This window comes from Citrus sinensis, chromosome 8 (assembly GCF_022201045.2).
Source record: "Citrus sinensis cultivar Valencia sweet orange chromosome 8, DVS_A1.0, whole genome shotgun sequence".
In the NCBI taxonomy this organism is placed as follows: Eukaryota; Viridiplantae; Streptophyta; class Magnoliopsida; order Sapindales; family Rutaceae; genus Citrus; species Citrus sinensis.
Window position 1 is genome coordinate 18,449,633 of NC_068563.1, and position 11,958 is coordinate 18,461,590.

The following is an 11,958-nucleotide window of genomic DNA, read 5'->3' on the forward strand; positions in this document are numbered from 1 at the left end:
AATTGTATCATTTTCATTTTCATGTTCTAAGTATTGTATGAATTGAGTTTTTGTGCTCATGTATGAGTAAGAGTGAGATTTATCTTCTTAATTTATTTCTAAAAATTTTCATGGTATTAGACAAGTTTGAAAGTCCTTAAATTTGTGGGTTTTTGCTTAGCCACCGTGTCGATGATATGTTTCTAGAGCATGGTGGTCTAAAGGAGAGTTGTGAGTTCCTCTTTTATTGTTCGTCAATTTCGTAGAAAAAGAAGAAGAAGAAGAAGTTGTTCAACTGCATCATTAACCACCACACTTCTACCATCACAAAGGAAATGATCTCAAAAGAAAAGGGGAATGAAAAGGAATACTGAAAATTGATGTTTTCCTTGACCAGATCAATGGAATGACTTTCTAAATGAAAGAATTCCATGACAATATCAAAGGAGTGAAGATAAAATCATTGAGTGAAAATTTCCTTAAAAATAATTGAAGGAACGACTTTCATATTGAAATAATTCCTTGATAAAAAGAATTTATTACTTATGATTTTTCTTAGTCTAAAAAAAGTGTACGTGAAAATAACAAAAAGATTTCCTAGACAAGTTTTAGCGGAATACTCCCTATTTGTTGCATGACACTTGGTTGAGACTATAAATAAAAATCAAGGAAATACGATTTTTAAAGGCAAGCTAGAAGTTCAAAAAAATTCTCTCCAACTTGAGGGAGAATGATAAGGATCAACAATATTAATAGAAACAAAACAATCAATCAAATGATTGATTGTCTCTATCTTAGTTATTGATTAAGAAATATCGATTAACTCAATTTTTGTTAATCAATCATTATCTCTAAATTTGTTAATTCTATCACCTCTATTTTCATGTTTTAAATACTTATATAAATTAACATTTGTGCTGGAGAATTAATGAAATTTGTTTTCATTATGTTGTTTTTTATATTGTTTCTTAAAAGTTTACAAAAGTAGCTTCCATATTCTTCCATATTATTTAAGTAGCTGCCAGTTGTGTGTGTTCTTGGTTCTGGTATGATACAGATGCATATTAAAGAAACCCGCGGTTGTTAAATGTTGACATTGAATTTCCTACATCGATCGGATTTCTCTGCAAAAAAAAAAAAAAAAAAAAAAAAAAAAAAGATTGAGAGTCTGATTCCGTCTGGGAATATGGTTGACTAAAAATTTCTAAATTAAACCCTAATTAATTTCAACAGCTGTCCGTTCACTTGGATATGAATCAACAATTTGCTGGCAATATCAATTAATTTATTCTGTATTTCCCAATAGGCAATATAAATAAATAATTTTTGTTTTTTTTTTGGAAAAGGATACCTATACGCTAAGGTTTGAAAAAAATAGTCATGTAGAGCTCCATATTTTTAATAAGGAATATTAAAACCCCCTTTTGGCTATAATACTTTTTGTAAATAGTAACTAAAAGTTTATCTTTAAATTTTTTTGATAAATAAAAATATAATTTAAATAATTTAATTTGATATTAGAAAATTTTTAATATATAAAATAATTTCTAAATGCAAATTATTATATTTATTTTAATAATATATATGTATTTATTATAAAAAAATTTAATAAATCTTTGGGTTAAATAGATTTTACATTAATATAAAATATATATAGTCTATTAATAATATTAAAATTATTCTATATCATATTGAAAAATAATTTAAAATTTTATATATTTACTTTAACGTTATGTCCCATTTATTATAAACTTTAGCTTAATATAATATAGGGATATTATCATTCGTATACCCTATAAATACTCTGTTATAAAAAATACTACAACATTTTAAGGGTGTATCAATCGTCCGCCCTAAATTGACAAAAGTTATCTGTCGACCACCAAACCGTTAGTTGCCGTTTGAAAGTTAACAGAATTATAGCGAATTGATGATTTTACCCTTGAAAAGTATCACTTGTATACCCTTAAATTCTTTTATTATCACTTGTATACCCTTAAATTATCACTTGTATCATATGAAAAGACCAAATTACTCCTTTGGCGTTATCCTATTTAAACGGCAAGTAACGGTTTGGTGGACGGCAGATACATTTTGTCAACTTAGGGTAGACGATTGATACACCCTCAAAGTATTATAGTATTTTTGATAACAGAGCATCTATAGGGTATATGAATGATAATTTCCCTATAATATAAGGTTTAAAGTATTAAAATAGTTTTTAACATAATGAAATTATTTTAAACTATATATATTATTGCATTTAGTTTATTTTTTATTTCTATTTATTATAAAACATCGGAATCAATTTTTTTTCAGTTAGTAGAGACAAATGGTATTGTTGTCAACATTTTAACAATGGATACCAAGACTCTCTCTTGCTATTTTTGCCGTTTATTTGGATGTCAAATACTAAATTTACAGTTATGCCCATATCATGTCATCACTTGCTTCTATACATGGAACGATATATTGACTGTTTTTCCAGAGTTTTTAATTTAATTTAAAATATTTTAATTAACCTGAAAATGAAAAATAAAACGCATCCATTTTATATATAAAATAACAGATCAGTCAAAGGCATTTTATTTATTTGGTTTTTTTTTTTACATTATTGGCAAACTCGGTTAGCTTATCCCCCCAAAAAAAAAAAAAAGCTAAAGTGACATGTGGTGTCTTAAAACATTTTAAGAAGGGTTTTTGGTGTCTATTGTTGAACATTTGGATGTCTACATGACCATTTAGCCAAATTATGGGTGGTGTAGCTTTGCTTTCCCTAATTCATTAAAAAAAGATAAGGGTTAAAGATGGAGTAGCATGGAGCACTTTTTTTTTTCTGTTCAATTATACTGTTTAGGCTATAATATTAATTTATGTTAGGGATGTTTTAGTAATAAAATTTTAATTTAAAACCAGATCTAATGAACATTTTTTAGGGTTTAAAAAGGCCATTCTTAGATAAGTCTTACCAAACTGGTAATAAGTCATAAACTATTTATATTTACGTTAATGGTAAACTTCAATTTACCCCAAATGGATTGACAATCTTAAATTTTCCAAGCACGCTTACACCCTCAAGGTTTGGAGAAATTGTCGCAAAGACATCGATTTTTTAATAGGAGACACCAAGACTCCTTTTTTACCATAATATCCTTTGACTCTATTAACCCAAAAAATTGACCCTAAAATTTTATAATAATTAAAAATATAGCATTAAAATAAATGTAATAATATATGCATTTTAAAATAATTTCAATATTTTAAAAAATATTTTTATATTTTACAATCGATTAGACCTATTTTATTATATCAAAAATATTTTTTTTCCAATCATTAAGACAAGCTTTTTTTGAGTACATATCCTTTTTATTAATAAGAAAAATATTTATTTCATCCCTATATTTCAGGTTAAGCGTTTGGATTGTTCTTATATTTTAAAAATACTTTAAAATACTCTTATTGTTAATTAAGTTACCCTCCTATCCTTACTTTTTCTAAACTTTTATAGTCATAACCTTTAAATTAATTTACAAAGTTTAAAGTTGCACATATATCAAGCCTCGACTAGGTCCTAATTAGCAACAACAGATGGAACATATGAATAGTGTTTGGAGCATCACAGATGTTTCGTTCCAATTGCTTATAAGAGAATAGAGGGGTTGATGTGGAGGGTTTCTCGCTCCAATTAATTGATCATCTTTCCGAATTTTTAATCCATTCCCATGTGAACCGAAAACATATTAATTAATGGAAATCAAATATTAAAATAATAATAATAATAATAACTTAGCTAATAATTTATAACTATCAAATTAATTATTAGTTTATCTACAATTATTTTGATAGTTATAAATTATTGGCTAATAATAAAAATAAACAAAATAATTTTAGATAAACTATTAATTAAATTGACAGTTATAAATTATTAGTTAAGTTATTACTATTATTTTTTTAATATTTGATTTCCATTAATTAACATGTTTTCGGTTCACATGGGAATGGATTAAAAATTCGGAAAGATGACCAATTAATCTTAATTAATTCCGATAGCTAGCCCTGTACTTTTTTCTTTTTTTTGAGAAGAGCTAGCCCTGTACTTGGATACGAATTAATAATTTGCTGGCAATATCAATTAATTTATTCTGTCTTCCCCTACAGGCAATATCGCTACATAAAATTCATTTCTTTTAAATTCCAATATCGATGTGGAAATTCAACATCAACATTCAACAGCTGTTAATCCTAATCTTTTAATTAAGGGTCCTGCGATGTTACACCAGCCGTAAGTAACAGCAATTATATGTCAAGTTAAACCACGTACTCGCGGCACGTGGAGCTGCGGGGACAGATTAATTGACTTGAATAGCAGGTTGCAGTGCGGTAGTCCGGCCGGTTATGGGGTTTTCTCTCTGTATCCCCTAATTTTCTTTTTTACAATTTTCTAAAACACTTTCTCTCCCCAAAAATTAGATCCGTTTTCCTCTCTCTAAATAGTTCCAACCCAATCTAAATCGATGAGCCATGTTTGGTATTAAGATGCTGCAACTTTTTAAGTTACAAGCTCTGAAAAAAGAAGATGTAACTAGGAATTTTTTTTTGTAATATGTGACTTTTAAAAAATAATCTTGACAAATTTATAAGTTTGATATTATAGGTTTTTCATCATCTAAGAAGTTGATAAAATTAACATAACTTTTAAGTCAGTATAGTTAGTGTTTCATAAACACTTCAGTACTGTAATTTAAATTACGCACATTTCGAATTATAATTTGAAACAGTGTTAAGTACAGAAATATTTAATCAACAAGAACACTATGAAAAGAATAATACATTATTCTAAATTTGTACAAGTAGAAAATTAAAAAAAAGGGATTAATTACTAAACAAAGTAATTTGTTGGAAAAAAAATTCTATATGTACTCAATTCTTATTTGTCCTTAAACATAATTTTATTTAAAGTGAGTTTTATAAAGATAATGAAGAGTGCCAATGGCTTCAATTTTTGTTAAAAATTAGAGTGTTCAGACTGAAATTTAGAGGGTGAACAACTCTATCCTTATTTTATTTATTTTTATTATTAATTGATACAAACTTGATCCCCGTCCCCATCGGGATATTTTAATCAAACTCAATCTTTCTGTCAGAGATCCGACCGACGTAGGAAATTCAACGTCAACATTCAGCAGCTGTGATCCCCTCATCTTTTAATTAAATTTCAGCTGTTGATCAGCACTTAGGAAACGTCAGCCGTTGATCCATTATATACACTGCATGCATTAACGACGCTGCGATCATCCCACCTTCGTTCTATATATATCTGTATTATGTCAAACAGGAAACAAAAGCAACTTACTTTTGAGTTTTGATTACAGTTCATCACCTGAAGCAAGCAAGATCTTTTCTGATTTGAAGAATATGGAAACTCCCTGCGCAGGTTGTAGGCCAACCCTCAATTTCATTTCTAATTCTTATTTTTAATATATACTTTATAAATAAATTTTCTAATATGAAAATTTTCAGGTAACGTCTGGTTGGAGGGCTTCATTGTTTCGTTTATAAGCTTGAATGATGATGAGAAAGTGAATGACGGCAACCTTGATCTTCTTGTTGTTCCTCAATATGGGAGAAATCTTGATTACACTGGTTAAGTGGATGCAGTGTTACTCTTTTATACAGTGTTTAATTAAATAAAACAATAGGTACTGTTACTGCCTATTAATTGTGAGTGTGTCAAATTTGGTTTAGTTAATTGAACTACTAAGATCTCTTGAGATATGCAAGGGATTTTTTTTTTTAATTTGTGTCCATGTAATTTGTCTTCCTTAATTAATAAAATTATTGTGTGTCAATGTGTTAATTCCATTCGTCCATAGAAAAAGATAAAATTGCATGGTATTTTTCATATTAGTCTAATTAATTATGCTCTCTATCTTCTTGAATTAATATTATTATTAAACAAACTCCATACATAGTTAGCTAATTGTTGCAGCTCCCAGGCGAACCAAGATCTTCATAACTAATTAGAATTAACGTCTATATTTTTCAAATAGCGTGTATCATCGGAAACAGCGGCAATAGGATAATTAAGTGCCAAAAATGTTGAATTGTAACTTATCTCTCTTTAATTGGCCCAAGAGGTCGATAGCAATCCGCGAATATATCCTTGTCATCTACTAAAACATTAATTAATGTAATTATAAATAATTTATGACTTAAGTTAGGATCGAGGTTAATTGTTGGAAGAAATTAATGGGGTACAAAGACTTAAATCTGCTGGATCTGTGGGGTACTCTTTTTTTTTTTTTTAAAAGAGATTTCAATTAAATCAAAGAAGAAAAGAGATACATCACTTGTGAAGGGTATAATCCCTTCCACACAACAGTCTCACACTTCTCTAAAGCTAACTTAGCTAAAGAGTGGGCAATAACATTATAAGATCTAGGCGTATACTTAATACTAACACGATTGAAGTTTTCCGCTAACTTCTAAATTTCTGAAACAACCCAATAGATCTCGGATCTGCTGCCCTGCTTGTTGTTGACTAAATTGACCACACCTTGAGAATCTGATTCCACGATGATAGCTTTCACTTTGCATCTCTCGCCACCAACATACCCCATTCCATAGCTTCTGCTTCTGCATAAGAAACATCTCCATAAAACTTAGAAACCTTGATAGCAGCTGTTGTAACATGCCCCAAAACATCTCTGATTACTGCCCGCAGCCCTACAATATTCTTTTCGAAGTTGATAGCTGCATCAATGTTTACTTTTACAAAGCCATCGTGAGGGGGATTCCATGTCTGGGGAGGTACCCTCTGCTCTGTTTCGCTGCAGGCCTCAGCTGGAGAATGCACCGTCTTATAAGCTGCAATCAAAGCTTCAGCTTTAGCTACCATGATCTGGGGGTTCTCCCTTTTTCCTTTGAAAATCAACTGATTTCTAGCATTCCATTTTACCTAGAAAATTGTTACCAACAGCTCCAGGTCATCTCTGCTTCTCATTATTTTCATAGCATGCAGCAAGCTTAAAATATCTTGACTGTGAGCTGCATGAATGTCATCATCAAAATGGATTAGCTTCCATACCTTCGCAGCCAATTTGCAGGCCACTAGAGCATGAAAGACATTTTCTGTTCCCAGTTTACAGACTTGGCAAATGGGTTCCTAGATTATTTTTTTCTTCCACAGATTCTCAGCTGAGGGGAGTTGGTTTTTGGCTGCCCTCCAGGCAAAAATTCTGATCTTTTGAGGCAAAGTAAGGGACCAAATAATATTCCATTCATTTTTGGAAACCACTGAGCTTGAAGGCATGGCTGGAAATTTTATTTGGAGAGCTGTCTGGTATCCACTTCTAACCGAGAACTGGCCATTTTTTCCATAATGCCAAATCAGCTCATCCTCCCTTGGTCTTCGAGGCAGAGGAATCTTAGTAATTAAATCAGCATCCATTTTGTCAAAATGCTCATAAATCCTCTTCTCATCCCAGCAGTTTGCCTCATTAATTAATTCCGAGACCATAGGATCAGGAGGCAAAGATGGCTTAACCACTGGCTGGAAAGTTGAAGGCTGTGGGATCCAATTAGTCTTACGAACATGAATTTTCTGGCCATTGCCAACTCTCCACCTAGAGCCCGAGCAAATAATTTTCCTTCCCCACAGAAGGCTTCTCCAAATATATGAGGGGTTTGAGCCGAGTTTAGCATCCAAGAAATTTTTTGACTGGAAATATTTGGCTTGTAGGACCCTTGCCACCAGCGAATCTGGACAATGCTGAATCCTCCAGCCTTGCTTTGATAGAAGGGCTCGGTTAAAGCTTGAAAAGTCATGAAAACCCATCCCTCCCAAACACTTAGCTTGGCTCATCTTTTCCCACTTCGCCCAGTGAATATTCCTCTCTTCCCTCTTGGAGCCCCACCAAAACTTTGCCACCATTTTTTGAATATCGTCACAAACACCCATCGGAATTTTAAAAACGCTCATTGCGTAAGCTGGGATGGCTTGAACACCTGCTTTGATTAAGACTTCTTTCCCTCCACAAGAAAAAAATTTATGCTGCCAGCTTGAGATCTTATTGGAAACCTTTAGCTTGATGTCATTGAAAAAGCTGCTTCTCTTTCTCCCGATCATAGACGGCAAGCCTAAATATTTTTCATGTCTCGACACAATATTGAGCTGAAATAGATTCCCAATTGCCTCAGCTTGATCTTGTTGTACGTTGCCACTGAGAAAAAGAGAAGATTTCTTGAAATTAAAGATTTGACCGGAAGCTGTGGAGTAGCGCTCAAAGATCATCTTCAAATTTTGACAGTCAGCCATGGAGGCTCTGCTGAAGACAAGGCTGTCATCAGCAAATAAAAGGTACGAAATCTTCAAATTGTTTCCAAAAGATAGCCCATGAACAAGTCGTTGTTGCTCAGCCTGCTGCAGCAAAGATGAAAAAGCCTCTGCACATGTAATAAACAAATACGGAGAGAGGGGGCAACCTTGTCTTAAGCCCCTTTGAAGTTTAATTAAGCCTTTCACTGAACCATTTATTAACACTGAAAATGAAACCGAACTAATGCACCTCATAATTAAGCTAATCCATTGATGTGAGAAGCCCAGTTTTTTCAAAGTTTACTCTAAAAAGTTCCATTCCAATCTGTCATAAGCTTTACTAACATCAAGCTTTAATGCAATTAATCCATTTCGCTTGCCTTTACAATGCCTAATCTTGTGCAAACATTCATAGCTAACTATTATGTTGTCAGTGATCAACCTATTGGGGATGAAGGCACTTTGCGACAGAGAGATGATTTTGTGCAAAATTTGCTTAAATCTATTAGCAACTGTTTTAGCTACAATTCTATAGCTAACATTGCACAAACTAATAGGCCTAAAATCTGTCACTTTCCTAGGCTTTCCGATTTTTGGTATCAAAGCAATGTAAGTGTGGTTTAGAGGGCCTATGGTACCTTGTGAATTGAGGATATGCAGACAAGTCGTGAGCACTCCCTCCTTAACCATATACCAATGCTTTTGGTAAAACACTGCTGGCAAACCATCCGGCCCCGGAGCCTTCGTTGGGCACATTTGACTCAGAGCTTCCAAAACTTCCTCGGCTGTAAACGGTTCCCCCAAACTCTCATTCATGCTAGCTGAAACTCTCGGAGTTATTCCTTCCAAGGCTGCTGCAATTTGATCTTGGCTCGGTTGGGTTGATGTAAAAAGGTTGGTGAAATAGTTGCAAAACTCATGCTCTACTTCATTTGGCTTCTCAATCCATCTCCCGAAATTATCTTCAATCCCCCAAATTCTATTTTTTTTCCTTCTTGCAGTCGTTTTGCCGTGAAAGAATTTTGTGTTTTTGTCCCCCTCCTTGAGCCAATCTGCTCTTGAGCGCTGCTTCCAGTAGATCTCTTCATCCATGAGAATATTTTGGATTTGCTTTTCCACCTTCCGAATTTCCTCACCATTTACATATTGCACCCTTCTTTGTTTTAACTCTCGCAGTTGATTCTTTAACTTCTCCAATATTTCTGTCATGCTTTATAAATTCCAGCTTGCTTCACCCCAACAGCCTACCCATCGAAGCTTTTGTTGCTTGTCGAAAAGATTGGCTTGGATCTTCACTACTCCAATTTCTATACAACCTACATTCCTCCTTAATTATCTCTTTGCATACGTCATACGAGCTCCACATATTCTCATAATGGATTCGCAAGGAATGCCTACCCCTTGGGTTCATGCCCTCCCTTCTCTCTTGAATAGCCATCAACACGGGACAATGATCCGAAGTCCAGGTGTCTAGGTTGCTTGCTGCACAGTCCACAAATCTGTCACTCCAAGCTTTAGTGCAAACAAATCTGTCCAACCTTTCTTCCACGAATCCCTTCCCATATCTTCCATTATTCCAAATAAAAGCATACCCCCGATACCCGACATCCTTTAAGCCACAATCTCTCAAAACTTCTCTGAAATCATTAATGAAGTTCACGTTCCTGTCATTGCCACCCCTCTTCTCATCTGAATGTAAAATTTCATTAAAGTCTCCACAACACAACCAAGGGCTAGAAGATAAAACCGCCAGCCACCTAAGGAGCATCCAAGTGTGGTTTTTCTGACTTATTTCCGAATGTCCGTACACTCCTGTAACTCGCATTCGATTTCCATTTGGCATTTGAGTTTTGGCATCAATGTGGTGCCGGCTGTATGAGTTGATTTGCACCCCAATATCTGATTTCCAAAGCATTGCTATTCCGCCTCCTCTTCCATTAACGTTTACCGCAAGGCAGTTCTCAAAACTCAGCTTATTTGCAATCACATTCATTTGCATGGTTGATACCTTTGTTTCACACAAAAACACCAGCTGAGCACCATGCAATTGGAGGATTTTTCTTAAGGCTTGAAATGCTTGGGGATTCCCTATACCCCGAACATTCCAGCTGAGGATATTCATAGCTTCCAGCGGGGCTGGCCACCAGCCTCCACCGATATCTCCATATTATTTGCTTCCATAACTATCACCTCTTCCAGCATCAGCGGTTCCCACTCCAGCTGAAGTCTTGTTGTTGGAGAGACATGCACCAGATTTTTTGTCTCGAGCTTGTTTGAGCTAGAGAGCTTTGTTTTTTTCCTTGGGCTTTGCCAGAGTTTTTTCCCCTTTGGCCTTTTTCGAGCTTGTACCTCAATTCCCCCCTCACTTAGCTCTCTAATTAATCTCTTCCACTTCCTTTTATTGGGCTATAGTTGAGATCCTTCCGGCCCATCGTTTTTTCTAGCTTCCTCTTCATGACTTATTTTCATTTTTTCCCTCTCTTTTGGAATGCCATTTCCCGCTTGTGTGCCCATTTTCCTTAGGGCTGTTGCATTGCCACTTTTCTCAGCTTGCTTGTGGCCGTCACTTTGCTCTTTGTCCGCTGACTGTATCACTCCTTGCATTAATTGTTGCTCAGCTACTCCTCATATCACATCATTCTTAGCATGCTCCATGGTTTGTCCCATTTCCTTCTCATTTTGTACCGACCCGTTTGCCCCTATCGGGTTTGCTTGGTTTTGCCCTTGCTGTTGCTGGAAGCTGTGATTTTCTGAGCTTGCTGATTTTTCATTCGATTTTCCAACCCCATAGTTCCACCTTCCCTTGTTCTGATACCTCTTGGTAAAGCCCCCTACCGTAATCGCTTTCATCCAACTCCCATATGGTAGATCTTCTTGTGGTTGGTCTTGGTACTTGTCACACTCTTTGTATTGATGTCCAATAATTCCACAACAATAACAAAAATCCGGCAAGCGTTCATAAACCACCGGCATTGGGATATCAGTTTCACATTCTTGCTTTAGAAATAGAATCCTCTCTAGCGGCTGTGTTATATTAATTAAAACTCTTATTCTGGCATATTCCCCAATACAATCTCCATTACCATCAGTTTCAACCTCCTCTACTGATCCAATCTTCCCGCCCAAGTCCCAGAGAAAATCTTTATCCATACACGCTATTGGAACATTAAGAATCTTCACCCAAAAGGATGTATGAGTAAAAGATTGTTTTGCGACTTCCCCAATCCCCCTTGGCTCAGCGAGTACAATCAATGCCCTGTCGGAGTGCCATGGTCCCCCTTTTATCACTCTATTTTTGTCTGCTTCTTCAATAAATTTGAACATGAAGATGTTGTTTCCCACGCTTTCGATTTTGACTTTTTTGAAAGTCCTCCACACCTGCTGTAACACAGCCTTAAGGCCCTCTTTATTTACTCCCTTTGCGAGCATTACTTTGCCCACTAAGCAGCCTACCATTATTTGTTCTTTCTTTTTTTTTCAAATTCACCTCCAGTGTAATTTTGGCTTTGTCTTCCTCTCTGATAGTTATTGCTTGACACTTGCGGATTAGCTCTTCAGTGTCCATGGTAGTTAAAGCTAGGGCAGGGAGTGAGTTATTTCGGCTCGCTAGCTTTAAATTCATGACCCAGCACTCTACACTACCTATTACTTTTTGAAACTTT

At 34.7% G+C, this 11,958-nt stretch overlaps 2 protein-coding genes across 2 annotated transcripts; both read right to left on the reverse strand.

Moving 5' to 3' along the window:
• Positions 1-9,527: 9,527 nt before the first annotated feature.
• Positions 9,528-10,418, reverse strand: LOC127899371 (uncharacterized). Its single transcript, XM_052432730.1, has one exon. It carries the CDS (start codon positions 10,416-10,418, stop codon positions 9,528-9,530), a length of 891 nt encoding a protein of 296 aa, XP_052288690.1.
• Positions 10,419-10,921: 503 nt separating this feature from the next.
• Positions 10,922-11,752, reverse strand: LOC127899372 (uncharacterized). Its single transcript, XM_052432731.1, has one exon. It carries the CDS (start codon positions 11,750-11,752, stop codon positions 10,922-10,924), a length of 831 nt encoding a protein of 276 aa, XP_052288691.1.
• Positions 11,753-11,958: the final 206 nt, after the last annotated feature.